At 42.6% G+C, this 22,203-nt stretch overlaps 1 protein-coding gene across 1 annotated transcript in view; it reads right to left on the reverse strand.

Annotated features, from left to right (window-relative positions):
* LOC133618392 (opsin-3-like) overlaps positions 1–22,203 on the reverse strand; it is a 39,376-nt gene extending 17,173 nt beyond the window's left edge. Inside the window, exon 1 of the mRNA XM_061978709.1 lies at positions 21,909–22,203. Coding sequence (XP_061834693.1) covers positions 21,909–22,197 — 289 coding nt within the window. The 5' untranslated portion in view covers positions 22,198–22,203. The remainder of the gene's footprint in view (positions 1–21,908) is intronic.

Consider the following 22,203-nt stretch of genomic DNA (forward strand, 5'->3'; position numbering starts at 1 on the left):
CACTCTTGTTGGTCACTCCAAGGCATTTGTCCCTGCCTTCAGCTAGTCACTTGGCTCTTTTGGAATTTATTTCACTGTAATTGGCTCTCTCTTTCTCCTCAGTACAAATCAGTCTGTTCCCTTGCCATTCATCACTGACCACTCCGCTCTCCTGTCTGTCAGACATTGTTGCTGCATGCAGATAGCTTGGGGTCCTTAGTGAAAATATCAGAAGAGAAAAGTACACAATTATCTTAATCATCTTTTTTTATTCACTGTCAGTCCTTCAGTGAGTCCCAGTGTGTTGGCGATTAAGCAACGTTGGCATTCGATTTAGAGACTTTTGGCCATACATGACTGGCGACTCAAAACGTCATCTAGTGACTTTCGCTGTCTGAGTTTAGCATTGATTGGAAATCTGTTTTCAGTTCTTATAGAAATCAGCTGATTTCTGCTTTTGACTGTTAATGCTAGATTGCTAGTTTTGAAAATTGCATCACTCACACACACACACACACACACACACACACACACACACACACACACACACACACACACACACACACACACACACACACACACACACACACACACACACACACACAGTTGGTTAAGCTGTTGTGATAGGCAAAGAGCCAATGTGCACAGAAAGAAGGGAAATATGGATCATAAACGTCTAAGTGGAGGAGCTAGAAAAAAAATTCAGCATGAAAAGAAAAAAAAGGAATCAGTTTTACTTGAGAGTGTTCCAAATATCTCCAGCTTCTTCAGTACAAAGACATCTGCTGAAAGCAATTCTATAAATGCTACTGCAAATTCAGCTAAGGTTAGCAATGCACCTGAGCTAGCATGTAGCTCCCAAGATCCTGAGACCACTACAAGTGTACGCACTGAACCAAATGCTTCGGATGCTAATGATTCAACCAACTCAGCAGTAGCCAGTTGCTCGGATGAATGTGAGGTCACTGCACCTCTGGACAGCATAGAAAATGAGTTGAATCTTTCTTCAACACCATCTACAGTGACAACTCTACCTAGTGATCCCGCTAAATGGGCTGATACCCTCACTGAGTCAATGAAGGAAGTTCTTATTCAAAGAGGTGCAAAATCATTTCACAACCGTCACAGCCATTATCCAGCTTCTGTGAGGAACAGTGGGCTAGGAGGCAAAACCCGATGCCTAAACAATGAACATTTTACTTCACACCTGCCCAATGGACAACGAGTACAAAGAGAGTGGATGATGTACTCTCCCTCTACTGGTAATGTTTACTGCTTTGCATGCAAACTGTTTTCCCCAAAAACGCATTCTTTTGTGACAGGCTATTGTGATTGGAAACACTCAGAAAGATTTGGTGAACATGAGCGAAGTGCTGAGCACATAACCTGCATGCAAGCAGTCTTGAACCGCGCCACAGGTGCCACAGTTGATGCAGACCTGTTCAAACAGTTTCAGGCAGAGAGCAGCTATTGGAGGCAGGTGTTACAAAGAGTTGTTGCAGTCATTAAATTCCTTGCAGAAAGGGGCCTTGCATTTAGGGGTAAAAATGAATCGTTAGGGTCTCCTCTCAATGGGAACTACCTTGGTATTCTGGAGGTCCTGGCTGAATTTGATCCCTTTCTAAAGGATCACATCAGAAAGTTTGGGCAGATGGGTCGAGGTAATACCTCATATCTGTCCTCCACCATTTGTGAGGAATTCATTGAATTGATGGGTGCAAAAACCAAACAGGCTATAGCAGATGAACTGCAAGCAAGCAAATACTACTCTATCATTCAATCAATCAATCAATCAATGTTTATTTATTGTGGATTCAACCCCAGATTTATCTCATGTGGACCAATTGACATTCATATTCCGTTTTGTTAGCAAAGAGGGCAGTGTTGTTGAACGCTTTGTGGGTTTTGAGCCCATTACTAGCCATACAGGTGAAAGTTTGGCTAACTGTGTCATGTCTGTGTTGGAAAATCTAGGGTTAGAGCTGTCAAATTGCAGGGGGCAGGCTTATGATAATGCCAGCAACATGTCAGGGAGGTATAATGGGTTGCAGGCTCACTTAAAGAAAAGCAACCCATTAATACACTATATTCCATGTGCAGCTCACTCTTTGAATTTGGTGGGAGTCAACAGCATTGACAGATGTGGAAATGAAGTCTCTAAGTATTTTGACTTGATTCAGTCTATTTACAACTTCACAACTGCATCCACACACCGATGGGACAGGGTATTTGGCAATTCCAACATAGATCTCACACTTAAAGCTTTATCCAACACGCGTTGGAGTTGCCGTGCAGAATCTACCAAAGCACTGTGGCAGAACTACAGTAAAATAAGAGCAGCACTACAGGGTATTTCCACTGATGACACAGAGAAACGAGACACACAAACTGAAGCTGACAGTCTAGTGCGGAAGCTGGATTCACTTGAGATGGCCTTCATGGCAGGCTTTTGGGACACGGTTCTGTCCAGATTTCAGGCCACAAGTCTGCAACTTCAAAAAGCAGACATGGACCTTGGTACAGCAGTTAGATTGCTGGAATCTCTGCGCACCTTTGTTCTCTCCCAAAGAGATCTATTTGATCATTTTGAGCAGAAAGCCTTAAACATGTTGGGTGGCACCCCATCTTACAGGGCTGAACGGACGAAGAAACGTAAAAAGTTTGCTGATGAATCAGCATCCCCAGATGTTGTGCTTGAGGGAAGGCAACTGTTTCAAATAGAGACATTTATTGCCTCTATTGATCAACTGAGTTCAAGCCTTAATCACCGTCTGGAGGCCTACAAACATCTGAACAATTTGTTCAGTGTCCTTTTCTCTTTGGATACAGAGTCCAATGCTTCAGTCCTTCACAAGGCCAAGATTCTCACTGAATCATACTCATCTGACCTCAATGAAAGTCTTGGACAGGAGCTTATACAGTTCAAATCTTTTATACAGCTCAACAACACTGATGAGGAGAGGACCCCTTCAGGACTGCTCAAAACAATAATACATTTTGGACTACAGCCTACGTTTCCTAATACATACATTGCGCTACAGATTTTTCTCACTCTACCGATCAGTAACTGTGAGGGAGAACGCTCATTCTCTCTTTTGTCAAGAGTCAAAAATGAGCTGCGCACAAGAATGACTCAGAAAAGATTAAATGCGTTATCTCTAATGGCAATTGAGAGTGAGCTGACAAGAGAGTTGGACTTCAATGATGTGGTGGATGATTTTGCGAAATTGAAAGCACGAAAGAAACCCCTTGCTTAAAGGTGCACTGTGTAAGATTTTTAGGTTGTTATTTCCAGAATTCACCCATTCACTAATGTTAGGCTACCTGTTTTCATGAATACTTACCACCACCATAAAATTCTAAGTATCCATTATGACTGGGAGAATTGCACTTTCGCCATTTCTGGGAACTGTCTGTCACCTGGATTCTGAAGATAGGATTGACTTTAGGCAGAAGCTTGGTGCTTTCTCTGGCAAACTGAACCTCAAGCTTCATTCTCTGCAGCTTTGCATTCTTGTTCAGACTTTCATCGACAAGGAACTTTTCAACTTCCCCACTATCGTGAAGGGGCCACCAAAAGATTTCAGTGTGTCCAGCATGTCTAGTCTCTTCTTCTCCTGTCTTTGAGCCATCTCTTGTTTCTCGTCACCCCAACTCTCGAATTTTGCCTTCATGAGTTTACTCCAGTTGAGTTCAACCTCTCTTTTTGCTTGTGCTGCTGCCTTGAAACCTCTGAAGCGCCGGGCTCTTCTGTAAAATTATTGACCTATTGACTGCGTTCAGTGTGCCCAACTTCTTCAGTCTGTAGTCCACCTTGCCACATTGTCTCTCCATCCCAATGTTGTGCACAGGGGTGCCATCAATGTTACTAGCCTGTTCACTGACAGGGTCCATTGGGAAGGTCTCCTCATCCATCCCATAGTCCATCCTCTGCCTGGCCAGGACAGTCTTTAGATGGGGCAGCATGAGATCTGTCAGCTGCTTCACTTCATCCAAGTATTCGGCAGCCACGTCTGACACTGAGTTCAGGACATGTCCAGTGCCTGTCCAGCCACTATAGCATTCTTGCTGTCTACATCCAGATCCACCATGAAACTCTGTTGCACTTGCTCCATCTTCATATCGGCCTCCGCCAACCGCATCACTTTATTCATGGCACTGCTGAAGCCCAGTGTAGGGTGGGTGCCACAAAAGATCTGCCCTGCTGGTTTTTCCAAGTTGTTCATCTCTGCCAACAGCTTTGAAAAGCCTTTGTTGTGCTCTGTGCTGTCAGTCATATGTGCATCTACAAGTTTATAAACATCCTCCACATTGACTCCTCTGACCGACGCCAGTATTTCGAACCCCATATCCACTTGCATTTCTATGTCCTCAGTGGTCTCTCGGTGAATGGGTAAGACAGGCAGAGGAAATGGGCTATCTTGACCTGCATGCAGCCCTTGTACCATGAACTGGCCTACACCTTTCTTTGTGGTGCTCTCCGATGCATGTGTTATCATTTTACCTTTCTCCTTCTCCTCCTCAAGCTTTCCCACAAAATAGATACAGACTTTGAGCCTCAATTTGCTGCACAGCTGCCGTTATGCCAAAGTGTTTTCCTAAGATATTATTTTATTTTTAATGATAGAAGGGAGGAAAAGGGGGCAAAAATCATGTCCAATTTATTTTTTTGGGTGGGGTGGGGGGTTTATTTCATGATAGGTACCAACTTCCAATACATAATATCTCTCAAATGACCCAATGCACCATCACTGAAGTGGGCGTAATCATTTTCCAAAATTTTTATTTTTAGGCCATTTATCCCCTCCCCCTACCTGTGTCTGTGTGAAACCTGTGCTTGTCTGTGTGGTATACCTAATAGTGTGTGTGCAGTATGTGCACTCTTCTGTACAGTACAGTGTGCATGTCTGTTCACAGTATACAGTATTTCTTGCATAGTGCGTGCGTGTGTGTGCGCGTGCACGCGCGGGGTTGAGGGGCCAAGACCATGTCAGGCCCAGGGGGCCAAAATTTCTTAATCCGCCCCTGGTTGGGTGGACGACGACCTCCTTACAAATGTATAAAACAATCTAATGCAGCGACGAGCCTCCCAGTCTCGAGGACAAAAGATCAACGAGCATTATGGATCATTCTTACGAGGGTTTTTACCTTACCCTACCCTCCAACGCCAGCCTCAACGTGTTTAAAAAAAACAAAAGTTCCCATTACCAGATAGATTTGACTCAACATATAGATTTAGCAGGCTCATGGGAGGTGGCCTTAACAGAGATTTCATACCCTCGCTCGTGGTATAATGTTTGTAACGGAGTATTTTATGAATGGAAAAAGAACCCCCAGCATGCGGTGAACTCGCAAGTTTTTCATTCTTTTACCTTATACACGGAAACGGATAAGGATTCTAACAAGGGTCCTGTAAGCAATCCCCAAGAGGAGAAAGCTTATTCCCTTCGGGAACGCGGGAACGCTGAAACCTATCTCACCTTCAAACGGCCAGAAGGCGGGGTACACCCTGGACAAGTTGACGAAGGGGATAAGCTTTCTCCCCCTCAGGAACGCGGGAACGCTGGAACCTATCTCACCTTCAAACGGCCGGAAGGCGGGGTACACCCTGGACAAGTTGACGCCTCATCACAGGACAACTCGCAAGTTTTTCATTCTTCTACCTTAAACACGGAAGCGGATGAGGCTTCTAACAAGGGTCCTGTAAGCAACCCTCAAGAGGGGATAGTTTTCCGTCAAGAAATGAGAGGAGGATGTTACGAGAATGTTACACGATTCATAAATGAGCTGAATGATTCTTTACAAAAAATTTATCCTGGGGTGAGGATAGCCTTTGATGACGTTAAAAAGCGAATCTCCTATCTATCAGGGGGTCAAACTCATTTTCGTTTTCCTCCTCCCCTGGCTTACATCATGGGAGTGCGACCTGGAAAGTGGATCAAGTTTGACCATGGATGGGCCCCCTATCCATTGGATATAAATGCCGGTTTCTACCACCTTTACTGTTACAGTGACGTGGTGCGTCCTCAGATAGTAAGCGACGCTTATGCACCTCTCTTGAGAATCGTGAGTGTACAAGGAGCTTACGGGGACATTGTCACCAAGTATTTTAACCCTGCCTACTATTTACCCGTCTCCAAAAATCACATTGAAAACATCAGGGTGGAGATTAAATCCGATCAAAACAAATACGTCGACTTCACCTTTGGCAAGACTATCGTGAAGCTCCACTTTAGACCCGTCAGAAAATAAAAAACCACCAACATCGAGAATGAGTCAACCCCTGCACAACCCTCTACGTTTAGTGGGATATTATGAAAGCCAAGTGGGGGGTTCCCTCCCCGGTTTTGCAGGTTCACCTGTGATGTACGGGCGTGGTATAGGCTCCGTATTTTCGAGGCTGTTTCGTTTTGTATCCCCTCTTGTGAAAAGAGGTTTTGCCCTGGCCAAACCTCATCTTAAAACAGCGGCGAAAAATATCGCTTCCGACGTGTTCAGCCATGCCGTTGGAAAAATGGGTCGAGGAGTACAAGACGGATCAGGAGGAATAATGGTCCTGGCTAGACAACCCAGAAAGAGACCGCCGGGGCGACGTGTCTCCAGGATTGATAAAAAACGCAGACGCCTAGGGGAAAAAAAATCAGTCGGCAAAAGGTTTACAAAGAGAAGGACCAACGACGTCTCGAGCGATATATTTTAAAAAAAGATGTCTCTTTTACATCAAAATTCGTCCGAATGCACGATGGCCGAGCTGGATTTATTTTCAGCTCCTATGACTCAAATGTCCATCGACGATAAAACCTACACAGAAGTCCTGCCTCTGTCCGCCATCACCGACGGGGGCCCTATTGAATTTTTCATCCCGGGAGAAGGTGAAAAGTACTTGGATCTGAACGACACATTACTTTACCTACGGGTTAAAATCACCCGCGCCGATGGAACAAATATCCCCCTCGATGCAAACGTGGGTCTCATCAATTATCCTCTAAACACCATCTTTAGCCAATGCGATATTATGCTAGGGGATAGACTGATTTCTCAATCCAGTGCCACTCACCCCTACAGAGCAATAATTGAAACACTACTAAACTATTCTGAAGCCACCCTCAAAGGTCAATTTTCAGCCGGGTTATTTTACAAAGACACCGCCGGCTCTATAGACTCTATAGTAGGCGTGAATGGGCCCAACAAAGGACTTAACATCAGAAGCGCTTTCACGGCCGAATCTAATGAGGTTCATCTACTGGGTCCGCTTCACGCCGACATTCTTTTCAGTGAGAGACTCCTTCTCAACTCGGTGGATGTGAGAATCAAACTCACGCGTGCCAGCGACGCCTTTTGTCTCATGGGGGCTGCGGACGGTACTTTTCGTCTGAAAGTGCTGGGCGCCTCTCTCTTCACAAAAAAGGTCACCGTTTCTCCGGCTGTACGATTGGGTCATGCCTCTGCCCTGCTCAAAGGAAACGCCCTCTACCCTTTGTCACGGGTCAGCGTGAAAACGTACTCTATCCCCGAAAATTCCAGAGTATGCACCCAAGAAAATTTGTTTTTGGGGACAATGCCTAAATACATTGTTCTGAGCATGGTGAACCACGAAGCTTTCACCGGAAGAAGAGATCTCTCCCCCTTTAATTTCCAGCATTTTAATGCAGAATACGTCACTCTCTGTCAAGCGGGAAAACAAATTCCCTCCAAAGCTTTCCAACCTCAATTTAACCAGGGGGCTTCGGTCAGAGAGTTTTACAACATGTTTACCGCTACAGGGAGGCATCTGAAGGATTTACCTCTATGCATCAACAGACAAGATTTTGAACGAGGGTATTCGTTGTTTGTGTTCAATCTCAATCCGGAGGAGGACAGCGACGCACTGTCCAGGGTTTCTAACGGAACTTTAAGACTGGAAATGAGATTCAGAGTGCCCTTACCCAACACGGTCACTCTTGTGGTTTATGCGTGCTACGACTCTATTTTGGAAATTGATTCCAAACGACAAGTGCTGGTGGATTATTATTGATGACGGAAATGAATAACCATCAATTGGAGAAGCTTCTGCAACATGTGTTGGGGGATGTTTTCTGCGGTGTATGGGCCTCGGATCAACTCGTCTCGCTGACTCGCTCCTTCACCCCACCCTCCTACTTTATCGTCAACACCCACGAAGGACATCGGCCGGGGGAGCACTGGTTATCGATGACTCTGGAGGAAGATGGGACCGCCCCTTTTTTTGATTCTTTTCTCCCGATTATGACTACTATCCTCGGAGCATTTTGAGCTTTTTGGAAAATCGTTCTGAGCGGATATTGTACCACAACCTTCAGCTTCAACACCCTTTGTCCGTAGTGTGTGGTCAACACTGTGTTTATTATCTGTACCATCGATTTTGCGGACTGTCTTTTGAACAAGTTTTGTCTTTATACGACGATGATGTAGTAAAAAATTATCTAGAAGCATATACCCTGGTTAAAAAATTGCAACGTTGTACAAGTTGGAATAAGAATAATAGTAGTAGTTGCAACGCACAAGCTGTCTGTTGTTTAGAAACGTTTTTGAATCGTTGAAATGAAAATGCTGTACACAATGCGTTTGATGAATAAAAAACATTTTATTGAAACAAAAGTTTTGTCACATCATTCAAGGTTTAGCCAATGCGGGGACAATGTCACTTTTATACTTCTTCTTTTCCTCTCAGGGGATAGAAATGTTTCTTTTTTCACAGCAACCCGTTTCTCCTCTTCATTCCATGCCGGTTCAAACTCTACCCCCGCTTTTAGATGTCTGTATTGATCTCGTGCTACGGGGTTATGAATGGTTGATGCAGGGATGTTTAGCTCCGTCAACACTGTTAAAAAATTTCTCCATCCCTCGGGCGGGCGGTTCTGCGGTCTTTTGATCCGTTGCATCAGATGTTTTAGCAAATCGATCATATGAGTTCCTAGTAACGGCATTCCGTTTTGAACAAACTCCCCTTTGATGGTCCACCCCATGCCATTCTCGGATAATTTTTTCATAATGTACTCGGCGTTGTTACGATCGCGTTGAGGGAGGTTTTTTATAACTTGGATCATCGTGACATCCTCCGACTCCCCGGCTGTGTTCCTTGGTTTATCCATCTTTTCAGGGACATTCCACGGGTCGTTTGTCGAATCCTTGTGTAAAGTCACTGTCATCTTTTTTTCCTCACGTTGCCCCTGCTTCACCAAACTAAGGTATCTCTGCATCAGGGTGTCGTATATTTTTATTCTTTCATGAGGATTCATTCCCGGTTCGTTTAAGACGTCTCTCATTTTAGCGTCCAGATCATCCTCCGCCGAGTGTCTGATGGTCTGCTCAGATCGATTCAGACGATTTAATTGTTGGGGAGATAGGAGAAACATTTTTTTCGTCTTCAACCTTTTCCGGTCAATCCTCCGATAAGACTCCCTATAAAAGGTACGATTGTAGAGAGCAAAGGTAAAAGAAAAACGCCCGACTGTTTCATCAGAGTCTGGCGTTTGCGTTTCAGTCCGGTCCTTTTATCGGCCAGCAGTCTGATGATTTTCTTTTGTTTTTTAAGTTTAGCAAATTGAGACTGAGATAAGGGCACATTACCCTTCAAAATGTTTAAAGCAATTTCACACAGCGTCTGGATAAAGTCTGGAGAGCCATAACTCAGAATGTCTCGACGTTTTTGAGGCGAGGCATGGTACAGAGCTTTTAACATAGGTCCGTTCCTTTTTACACGCTTTGACATTTTCAAATTATGTTTTCGGCACGTACACAACGGGCCACTGATGCGGAAGCAAACCCGACCTCAGTCTGTATTGTTCTGGACAAAAATGTGTCAGGTCAACCACTAAATACCCATGAGCGTCCAAAGTTGCATCAGCAAAACTTTCCAAGAAAAAACTTTTTTGCGAGGGGAACATTTGTTGAGCCAACACGTTAATCTGCAATCTGTCCCTCGGGTTCTTAAACAGTATCATATAATTACAGTTTAGGCTAATTGTGCGTGAAAATTTACCTTGATAAAAAACATTCTGGGTCAGCATCATAACGTTCATATTTCTATGATGTCTATACTGAGTGAAAATTTTCACCACTTCTGGATGATTGGAGGCTTGGAAAATAACATAATCCAAAATGACCAGATGAGTTTGATCGTCCGGAAACAAGTTTTCATCTTCAAAAGAATCAGGCAGTCCTTTCACAAATTTTATTTTTTTATTCATCTTTTTTAGTTCTGCATAGATGGGTTGAAAAGAAGTATAAATCCACACAATATTATCGGGTACAGAGTTCATGACGTGTTCACAATTTTCCAATATACATTTTACAAAAAAAGTCTTTCCACAACCGCTAGGCCCTACAACCAAGCATGAAAAAGGTGTATACAATCTAGGATCAAAGTCTACTTGTTCCATTTTGTCCATTTTTTTTTCCTTCTCTAATACCCAAATGGTAAAGTTTTCCCGTGAGGAAAGAGACGTCTTTTGTCATACACTACGCTAAACTTCTTTTCGAATGAAGTGTTTTTTAAAAGGAAGCCCCTTTTATCACGAGCAATTTGTAGATATCCCTCTACCAAATCTTTGACGCTGTCAAAGTTGACCCTCTCGCAACACTCTCTGTTTTGAGTAATTCCCTTGGCACGCAGCACAGTTTTTTTACCCCGTAGGGTTTGGTAGGCCTAACTCTTTGGACCGGCAGAGGCAAATTCTTGAATGCTGTCGCCCCCCAACTCATCCGTCAAATCCCCTAGATAGGAGCCCGTCTCCAGAGAAGCTTCCCCCTCGTTTACCGTGTAGATTAAACTATCGGTGTCTGTGTAAAGAATTCTCTCTTGCAGCTTCTCTAGGTACCCATACATTTTCAAGCGTGCGTAAGCGGTGGTAAAAGCGGCGATAAATACATTGTTTGTGTTACCGGGAAGCACCACGCTGTTTTTGCCGTATCTCCAATGTACCATAGCAATCTTATCGCTGAGAAAGGAGAAATATTCAACCGTATATTTTCCTGAAAATACAAAGTTGTAAAATTCTTCACTTTTTTTCACCAAGGTGGTCTGAGTTCTATTGTGCCTCTCCGCAAACTTTCCCCAAAGACTGTTTGAAAAGAGTTTTGACATTTGTCTCTTGGCGGGGTTGACCTCGATTTTTGCAGCATCCAACAGTATTCCCTGATTTTCACGATATTCGCGAATGTACATTTCCCTGCTTTCTGCATCGACGGCTTCTTTAGGATACCCCGAAGCTTCTTGCTTCCCCTTTAGAAAAGTTTGAACGTAACCCGTAAAGACGCTACCGCTCTGCTTTTCAAAGTGCCATACCTCCGTAATCTTATCGACTCTGTACCCCAACTGCAGAGCTTTGTTGAATTCAACCGTGACCCAGACTCCCGTCAGCGCCCTACCTTCCTCATCATGCTCACAAGGTCCCTGTTGGTTATTGTTTTCGGCGCATGTGCGACAAAGTGTAAACACTAGTTTGCCTTTGGCCGTTCTGTAGGGTAGCACTGGAAAATAGAGACCTCGAGGAGGGTGAACGATAGCTCTGACCAGACCAAAATAGTTTTGAACGTCCTCAAAATCCGTGTGGATGATGACGGGATGACCCAATGGGTAAGGAAATGCGCTGTTGACGTACGGGTAGAGAGAGGTGACATCCTCATACAATACACGCTGCTTCTCACCTGCCGTGTGCCTCAAGCTGAAGGCACTCGTCCTACCCCCAAAAAGAGCATCTCGTGGGATGAGAGGTTCGGGGAAATTGTGAGTTTTGAGAAAGTTTATCACCCTGGGTTGTGATTTTTTCATCTCATTCCACTCGTGCTCTCTGATGATAATGATGTTGGCCTTGTGGTCGCGCTTTAACGCCTCCATTTTTTCCTCGGCAACCCTGTGCAACTCTTCATAACGAGTGTTTGTCAAAGGACATACGGCACTGGGTTCAAAACACGTCGGGCATCCGTGATAAAAATTCCCAGACAAACGGTTTGTCGCCGATTACAGCAAATCCGTCTACAAAGTATGACCCCATCTGTTTTTCTCCTTTGTTTAAAGCATGCTGTATAAAAATTCCACGACGATGCGCCTCCCATTCTAACCATTGGATGCTGGCGTGCGAGTATTTTTTACACGTCCCTTGGTAGTTATCCGGGGAAGGTATGGCTAGAGAGTCTGGTTCGAGGAAATTAGTCACAAACACCTTCATGCAGGCTGACGCTATGGTGATACGGCTAAAAGGATCAACATGCGTCTCATGCATAAACTCAGCTCTAAATTTGAGGCATCCTGCATGAAGAACGTCGACGTCGTTTTTGCAGTAATGTACCGCTTGTTTTTGAAAATCAAAGACCTCTCGGCTCTTTTTACGATACCACGTCTCAAACTTGTCCCGCTCGTCGGCCGTCATGCGTTCTACTCCGTAATTGCTGATTGGGGGGTATTTTCCTACATAGTTTAAATGTTCCTCCGAACTAAATTTGTGAGGAAAATACCCCTTGGACCAGCAATCATTGAGTCCCAACGCTTTAGGCATGGCACTGAGTGGCATGGTAAGAAAGGAAACCGAGTCAATGTATTTTAGCCTAAAATCACGGTCTTCAAAACAGAGAACTTTACTCCCCTGCATAATGATAGAGGGTGCTATGCCCAACTGTACCATACCACTCAGAATCAAGTAACCGTCAAATCCTCTCGAATTGTGGGCGATAAATGTAGATTGACGATAACAAGCTTTCCTAAAATGTGTGAGGAAAACTGTAACGCAGTCCGTACCAAAAGCACACCACTCTTCTCCTTGCAATGTCTTTGTACAGACTAGAAAGGGAATGTGTGTACTGTTGGCACCAACAAACGTCTCAAAATCGTAAAATATGATGTTATCATTGTGCTTTACGTCGCTTGGTAGTTTTTGTATATAGCAAAGATGTCCTGCTCCTGCTGCCTCTGTGTCACTGCGGGGTAACTCCACTTTACATATTCGACATTTTGACTTGGGTCACTTGTGATTGTCGATACCTGTAGAAACGGGTACTTCGTAATATAGTCCGCATTCAGGGCATTTTTTCCGCCGATCGCAAATGCTGAGTAGTTTACCCATTACCGGCTGTTTTTCCCTATGTTTGAGTAGACATGTAGGTGTACGTGCGCACATGTTGTAATCCTGGCAAAAGACTGATTTTGTCATTATTTTTACACAGTCGGGAATTGTACAGACCACGCAATGACCGTCGCATTTGTGTCTGTTGGCTTTGATGTACCCTCTGTAGCAGTAGTGGCAAACGTGCGGTTTTGACAAAAATCCTTTAATGTTGATGATACCATTGTAATGATTTTGAGATAAATACAAATACAACGGATTATCTGATTTAGGGGAATCTGTCTCAAACAGCGAGAAGGGGCGTTGATCCTCTTCTCTGTACAGTATGACAATTTTACGTCGCACGACTTTTTCAAACGCTTGAATATGACTGAAAGTGACGGGGGTTTGATCGTCTAAGCCCGCTTTTCTCTGTATTTGTTTAGCCTCCAGCACAGCCTGACTATCCGTAAATTCGGGATGAATCAGATGGGCTAGGCTGATGGCAAAACAGAGCTGATTATTCGTGTTGTTTGGTTTATACAGATAGCGAGCTTTCTTTTTGTTGAGTTCATGTTCTAAAAGGGTTTCGGCTTTTCTTCTAACACCGCCTCTAGGATTATGTATCACTTGAACTACTACCTGTATTTCGTCGTCGTTCATAATTTCAGCGTTTGATTGTACCAGCAGGTCTAGCACGTTTTGAAAAGCATTCATTACTTCCCCGGCATCGTTTTGAAACGTAAATGAAGCGTGTTTTCGCGCCCTGTCACCGATAAACTCTAATTGAACGATGTCGTTGGGTCTAGCCTCCTCAACGACCCTATTTGTCAAGTTTTCAAGGTTCCCCATGACTCGACGGTAAAATGTGGCGTAATCTGTTACACCGCTGTTTTGAGGAAAAGATAAAACACTTTTTAACTCAACATTGTTAAACACTTCGCGTCTCAAGACATTTAAACCCCCACCTCTCTGGGTCTCATTTAAATTTGGATGGTCATGAGCTGTCCTCTGCTGCTGCACCCCCACAATGCCACCCTGTGGTTGTACCCCTTCACCCTCCAAATCTCCCTGTTGCTGCGGTTGTGTGTGTGCGTCTGTGTTTGTGTTTAAATTTAATCCATTATGAGTATCTTGCAAAGACGGGTTATAGTTTGATTTCCAGTTTGAATGATAAATTGCTGTGTGTGAAGAATGAAAAAAGTTCGAATCACATTCTGCTTGGTTATTTGATTCTACATGACATAGCGCTTGTTGTAAAGGATTGAAAAACTGTGAATCACGTTCTACCCCTTTATTTGATTCTAAATGATGATTAGGAACGTTTTCGTTTTCTATTTCTCCGTCATCCTCCACTAATTCGGGCGAAACTACAATTTTTTCGTCGGCCATTCTTTTTCTCTAAAAAAAAATAAAAAAATTATAAAGCGGTTATATCAATCAAACATGTATTAAACAATGTCAGACAGCATCTCAAAGGTACGAGCCAGTATCTTGTAGTGTTGTTTGATCCGTTGTCTTTTTTGCTCCAGTCTGCTCGGCTCTCGACTCCTCCTCTTCCGCTTCTTCTTACTGCCTGTAAAAATAAAAAAAATAAAAAACATGATCGACTTTAACCGCATGTGGCGCTGTTGTTTTCGCTCAACACTCTCACAATCGCACCCGGAAACAAACCCCCACCTCCGGAATCAAACCCCGCCTACTTCTCTGAGCGCGAAATTCATTTGTGCAAAAGACGGGTTAGTGTGAGGAGCTCCTCAAAACTCCGGAGCTTTAAGGAAGAACGTACAGAAAGCAGAAAGTACTTACAGCGGGAGCATGTAGGACTTTCGCCGTCTTTTTCGATGATGTTGTCCCTGAGCAAGCCTTCGACGGCGGCCTCCTCTGGACTTTTTACCGGGAGAAAAGCCTTCTCGTCCGCAGCAAGCAAGTCTTCAACGGAGGGACATTCGACGTCTTTTTCGACAATTTTGTCCGGGAACAATTCTTCAACGGCAGGAGTCTTTTGCGGGTTTAAAACTTCCTCCTCCGCAAGCTGGTCTTCAATATAGACTTCTTCGGAACGTTTTGGCGGGAAGTGTGATGCCGTCGAACGTTCGGTTAAGACCAACCATCGTGCCAGAGGCGTGAAAGAAACATCTGTAAGTAAATATATATATATATATATATATATATATTGTATAATGTATGTTTTTTCTTGTAAATTGAAAATCATTTGACTCATCAAACTGTGATTGTGAAAAAGAGATCTCTTTAGAATCTTCCCACATCCCCTCTATAAAACAAAATAATGATTACAAATAATATAAAACAAATCAATAGTTTAAACTCACCGCTAGAGTCGTTTTCCAACTTTGTAAGATCAATCAAACAAAGCTCGTCGTCTCTTACTTCTGCGTCGACTAGATCATCGTCTAATAAAATATACCAATAACGTTGTAAAACAGAGGTAATAAAACAATGTAAAAAATAATCAGTACTTACGCAAAATGGATGAAGGTTCCCCTAGAACATCCCTCTGCTGAGCGTGAATTTCGACGCGGTGTTTAACTGCTTTTATTTAGAATAAATACTTGTTATTATATAAACTCTAAACAGATATATTGCAGTCAGTAAAAAAAAAAAATAATTACCCCTCATTCTCAAAACCCTCTGAAGAGTGTGCTCTACCAGAGTTTTTCCAGCTTTTAAATATGTTTTTCAGCATGTATCTGGTTATTTTCACGCACAAGAGTGTATCAAAGTGAGACTTTGTGTGTGTGCGTATGTGTGTGCGTGCGTGCGTCTGATTTTTGAACATTTTGAGGACTTTTGACCACTTTTCCAACTTTTCTCCACCACTCCTCCCATGTCTCTGTCGGGGCTCACAAGGCCGGCTGCGGGACTCGTGGGACTCCTCATACCCCCCTCCCTCTGACCTTTCCATAACCCCACCACCTCTTCTAGGGTCATCAATCATTTCTGACACAAGGTGTATCACGGTCATTAATCATTTCTGACACAAGGTGTATTCCCCCCTCCTCCCCCTCCCTCTGACCTTTCCATAACCCCACCCCCCTTTGACCTTTTGACCCCAAGGTCATTAATCATTTTTGACAGCTAGGTCATTAATCATTTTTGACAGCTAGGTCGTAAATCATTTTTGACAGCTAGGTCGTAAATCATTTTTGACAGCTAGGTCGTAAATCATTTTTGACATAAGGTAGGGACTTGATGTTTTTGATGTGCACAGAAATGTCAGGAGACATTTAATTTTGTGGGGGAATGTGGCACTGTATATACAGCTAAAGACATGACAACAGTTTCCCCCCATTTTATTTTTATACTTGAGGTCACTTCTTATTAGTAGAGTCGTGTGTAGAGAGAGTATGGATTACTAATTGTGTGCCATGTTTGGTACCTGGGACGTGTGCGGCTGGAAGCATGCAGTTGAATCGTTCTGACGTTAGTTTTCCTGACGAAATAAACCAAAATGTTAAGTCTAAATATAGTCCTAAATATACTCCAGCTCATAAACTTACAATAAAACATGATTTTATTTTTGTCAGTGTAGTGTATAAAATAATAACTTTTGATGCACTCCACCGCTATATTCATGTAGTGTTTAGTGACACGCTCATGCCTGCAAAATGTACGTCAGAAAATACACAACGACCAAAAATAAACGTATCACCACCAAAAATCATCATTAGCGCTGGACCAACAGTTACGGAAACATTTTGTGTTAAGTATGTCAACTGTTGTGTCTGCCTACAATGTATTGTTTGTAAACACTGCCCTAGTATGTATGCCTGTACTTTTGCTTTTTTGTCAATTGTTCATAGGTTTTGCTGTGGTAAGTCATAGCTTCCTGATTTAATCATCACCATATGAACTTGAATACTGAACTAATGCTGCTTTTTACTGCAATATTTATTAGTTTATTTTGGAATATTGGTGACACATGCAGAAAAAGTGCAATTTTGAAGCAAAGGCAAAGTGTATTAATTTACTGTTACTGAGAGTGTGATATATCACCTTTCCCACGTGTATGTATGCCTGCTTACCTCGCGCAAGAACCTGTTGTTATTGGCTCTCCAGTCTTCAGAGCGAACCTTTACTTGCCATATTTTTCTACTTTCTGGATTGTGGGAAACGTACCCAATTGCTTCCCGCATTTTTTGCGAGTGGTGCATCCCCATGCAGCACAAAAGGGCATGTTTACACTGAAAACACTCTTTAATTAAAAAAAAAAAGTATAATGAGGAAGTGAGTGCGGTAGTTAGGACCCCAAGATGCAGAAGACAGGAGGATGACGTGCAGGTAAGAGTCGTTTAATTCTTACAAATAGCACAATGAGGTGCAGCAGGTAAGTGCACGAAAGCTTAAGCAATCTGCAAGCAACACAGACAGCATGTGACATTGAACACAAAACAACAATCCCCGAGCATTGACGAAAAGGGTGAGGCAGGCATTTATAACACTGATTAGAAATGAAAACCAAGTGTGCTTAAACTAATCAGGGAACAGGTGAAGGAAAGAGGACACAAGGGAGACAAACAGGAAATGGAACCAAAAAAGAGCGCTCACTAGGAACAAATGCAGAAACTAAGGACACATAACAAGACGTGATGTGACAGATTGTCACAGTACCCCACCCCAAACAAGGTTCAAAGTCACGGGAGGGTGGAGGGAGGAGTTGGTGGCGGGTCACCAGACCAGGTGTCCCCAAAGCCAGCGAAGACAAGTCAAGTGGCGGCGGCCACATTCTTGGCCAACGACCGTGAAAGTCCATGCCCCGGTCCTGGGCATTGCTGCCAGTTACACAGAGAGTGTCCATGGAATGGCCACACTCTTGGCTGATGAGGAGGCGTGTGGGCGCCCGATGGGCGCTTCCGCAGCAGGCGAGGAGGGCGAACGCCAGAAGAGCGCTACAGCAGCAGGCGAGCTGGAGGTTGCGCAGGCTGCTGGGTAGGAGATCTGGCAGGCTGCAGAGTTGGATACAAGGATAGCGGCATCTGCTGGCCCGCTGAAGAGGATGACAAAGTTTGCAGGCTCGCCGGAGCGGATGGCAGCATGCTCGCAAGAGGAGACAATGTCATCTGCGGCGATGAGCAGAGCTGTGCGTCCTCCGCTGCTCAGCTGTTAGTCACAAAGCGGATGCTAGATGCTTCACTTCATCGGAGGATGAACAGTGCGGTGGGCTCCAGAAGAGCCATCACCGGACCAGCAAGTTGATGATGTGCCAGCACAGAAAGAGGCCGGGCTGTGGGACGAGCTGGACGTGGTGATGTCGGAAGACCCACTGGGAGAGCTGGACGTGATGTTGTTGGAAGGCCCATTGGAAGAGCTGAACGTGGCTTTGTTGGAAGACACACTGGGAGAGCTGGACATGGTGTCTTTGTAAGACCCACTGGAAGAGCAGGAGGCGGCAGCCGGGTCGGGCGCGGAGCGGGAGGCGGCGGCTGTGCCGGAGGGAGAAAGGGCGAGCTTGCCGTGGGTTAGAACCGCACAAACCTGGCTTCATGTCCTCCAAGAAATGTGCGGACCAAAAGGTCGGCTCAACGTTGTGGATAGGCATCCCTGCTAGGTCCCTTTCTGGCTCAAGGATTCTGTCAGGGACTTGCATGGCTGCGGTAGTGGAAACCCCAAGATGCAGGAGACAGGAGGATGACATGCAGGTAAGAGTCTTTTAATTCTTACAAATAGTACAATGAGGTGCAGCAGGTAAGTTCACGAAAGCATATACAGTCTGCAAGCAACACAGACCGTATGTGACGTTGAACACAAAACAGTAATCCCCGAGCATTGACAAAGGGGGTGAGGCGGGCATTTCTAACACTGATTGGAAATGAAAACGAGGTGTACTTAAACCAATCAGGGAAACAAACAGGAAAAGGAACAAAATAAAAGCGCTGACGGGGAACAAATGCAGAAAATAAGGAAACATAACAAGACGTAATATGACAGATCGTCATTTGCAGCTTCCTCTAGACTAGAGGCTAAAAGAAAGGGACACAAGTCCGTAATAGTGCTGTAACTTGTTAACACATCACATGACTGATATGTATGCATGTATTGACAGAAGAACTAAATGCTCGCAAATTAAAGCTCACATGTTATTACATTTAGCTTCTGTCATTGATATATGTCCTGACATAGCACTGCTTGCATCTGGAGTCAGTACAGAGGGCTACTAGCTAGATTCTGGCAGCACTGTATTAACAAATAAGTCAAATTATACATGGCAATACTTAAGTGTAGCTGTTAGTGTCATACTGTAACTGACAGTGTTACTACTGTACCAGAAAAAATAATGGTAGGCGGTTTCGCAAATCTTATTGAGGAGTTGGCTGAAGCGAATCGATCACTCTCTGCATATATCAGCTGGCGATTAGTTTAATGCTGCTCGCTTTCTTCGTTCACCATTATAAAATAAACCTACCTTGGTGCTAGGTAATACTTACATAATTATCAAACTTAATGCCTTTTACTTGCTAGCAAATTGGCGGGCAGGCTATACGTCTACGGACTAAGATTCCACAGTACGGCTATATTTCACAAAGTTAGCATTCAGTCAAACGATAACAGCCGATGGTATCTGAATGGGTTAACTAAATATATTCCGCAAAGACTTACCAGTTTGTTTCACACCGTGCCGCTTTTTTACACTTGACCCCCAAGTTTAAGCCTTCTCCTTTCTCTGCGGGTTTGAAACTCAAGTCTCGTGAGATCTTGCTAGTATCTAGTATCAATAAGGAAAGACCTGATTACCTCAATTCCTTTCTAGCAATTTACTACATTTGCGACATCACGTGCTGTGATATTCGAATGTTTTATATAGAAATAATTACTTACCTCTTAGTAAAAGAAAACAAGAATATACAATTCAACAAGGACTAGATTAAAAACATCTGACAGTATTATCGCCACACTTTCAACCAATTTCACTCTTCTGTCATTGCAATGAATGACGCACGGGGGCATCCATTAACTCCCATTGAGTATTTTTTTTTATGTTGATTTTTTTAAACGAGGCAACTAACTCTAATCTATTATTCTGTTATTAAAATAAAGATTACAAAAAAAGGAAAACATTTGAACAGTGAGGGCGTGCAAACTAAGTGATGCAGTCTTTGTGCCTGCGTGGACCATTTTCCGGTACCGACAGCGTTCGACACTCCCCTCCCCCATCAGTAACAAAAAAACAATATCAATTCAATGGAAGGTCAACGTTGAAATATCATCATTTTGTCAACTATTGAGTCAACAAAAGTTTTTCAATCGTTGAAATGATACCTATAATCAAACATTGAATCAACATTGATTTTTCAACCTCAACCCAAAATAACCAATATGACCAAAATCCAACATTGAATCAATGTATTTTGCTATGTAATTGTAAACCCAAGTTAACATTAACCTATATACATACTTGAGCAGATCATTCTGAGCTTTTTCTATTGTGCACATATATTCCATTGCTTGTTCTGCGTTGTTGATCATATTGTGGCATTTTTGCTATTTGTTGTAATATTTTTCTAAATAAACATAACTGCGTGTTTGTGTAAATCAATGACTATCAACTCTAGCAGAAAGAATATATGTTTATACAAAGTACATTTTGTTATAGTGCCACTGTTGATGATCCTCAAATGCATGTGCAATCCAAATAAAAGATCAGAAACTGGAATACATGTGTATTTGTTGATCGACTAAATAAAAATAATTAAAATTGGACAAATTGAAATGTACTGCTTTTAATAAGCACAAATGCACCCTCTATTAAAAACTACAATAAATTCAGTTAGTTGTATGAAAAGTTATTTCATTTAATGATTTAAATAAAATAATTTTAAATCTATCATATAAAAATTAGTTTAACTTAAGTATTTAAAGCATGTTGGACATATCTTTTTTATTTGAGCTGAGGGTAAATATTATATATTGCGTGGAAAACCTGCCAACAATTTAATGTTGTTAATGTTAATGCAATGAGTCATTTCTTGAATATACTCACAGAAATTCTAAAATGTTTGTTAATTTCTTTAAGGAAAAATACATGTGAATATAATAAAATACATTACTTTAAAACAGATTCAGTTTAATAAATGCATTTCATGGAAACAATAGAGAACATAAAAAAGCAATTAAAAATAATATTTAAAAGCACTATTAACATAGTATTTTGAGGTCGGTGATAAAGTAAACATGTATATTGTAAGATGATGCATTTGGGGAAAAACTGTACAAATATAGCAAAAGTAATTGAGTGGTGATTTAGTACCATTGTAATCCTGTGATTTTGTATGCGTCATATTACTGTAAAAGAAAAAAGTCAATTTGTGATGAGGAAGTGTATAAGACACACATTGAATCTGCTCCGGTTTACCTATATTTTCCTGTTTTGCAGTTTTTGCAAAAATAAATATGTTGCATGGGAAATGAGTTGGCCCATCATTCTCTGCAATGTAACATGTACAGTAGGTAAGGCTTTATGTTTGCCTCATTCCTGTGAGAATCCTGCATGTGACTGAAGCATTAAGCATTGTCCAAGAATAGCTGCAGTGTGCTCAAACATACACCAGGTAGTATCTGAGAGCAGATAATAGTCCATCATCTCTTTTGGACTTATCAGATTCTTTTCAGGTTGGTAGTGCATTTTTCACACAAACTAAAACAGACCCACTCTGTGTATGTTTTGTGTATATATATATATATATATATATATATATATATATATATATATATATATATATATATATATATATATATTTTATATATATATATATATATATATTATATAATTATTATATATTTTATATTTATATATATATATATATATATATATATATATATATATATATATATATATATATATACTAGACTTACCAAAGCATGAGTTGATGAATCCGTACCAGACGCATCCGAGCCGACCGAACAACCAGCGATGATGTAGACTGGACACGAAGCTAAGCGTCGTCCCACATGCGCAGACGAGCATGTCGCTGACGCTGATGTTGAGAAGCAGCATGTTCACAGGGGTCCGCAGGGTCTTGAACTTGCAAAACAGAACCAGAACCAGCAGGTTGTTGAGGATGCCGAACACCATGATGAACCCCAAGAACAGTGACACCACATGGTAGCCGCTGCGCGTCAGCTGCTGCTGCGGCGCCGACATCCAGTC

The sequence above is a fragment of the Nerophis lumbriciformis genome, linkage group LG01, assembly GCF_033978685.3.
Source record: "Nerophis lumbriciformis linkage group LG01, RoL_Nlum_v2.1, whole genome shotgun sequence".
Taxonomy (NCBI): Eukaryota; Metazoa; Chordata; class Actinopteri; order Syngnathiformes; family Syngnathidae; genus Nerophis; species Nerophis lumbriciformis.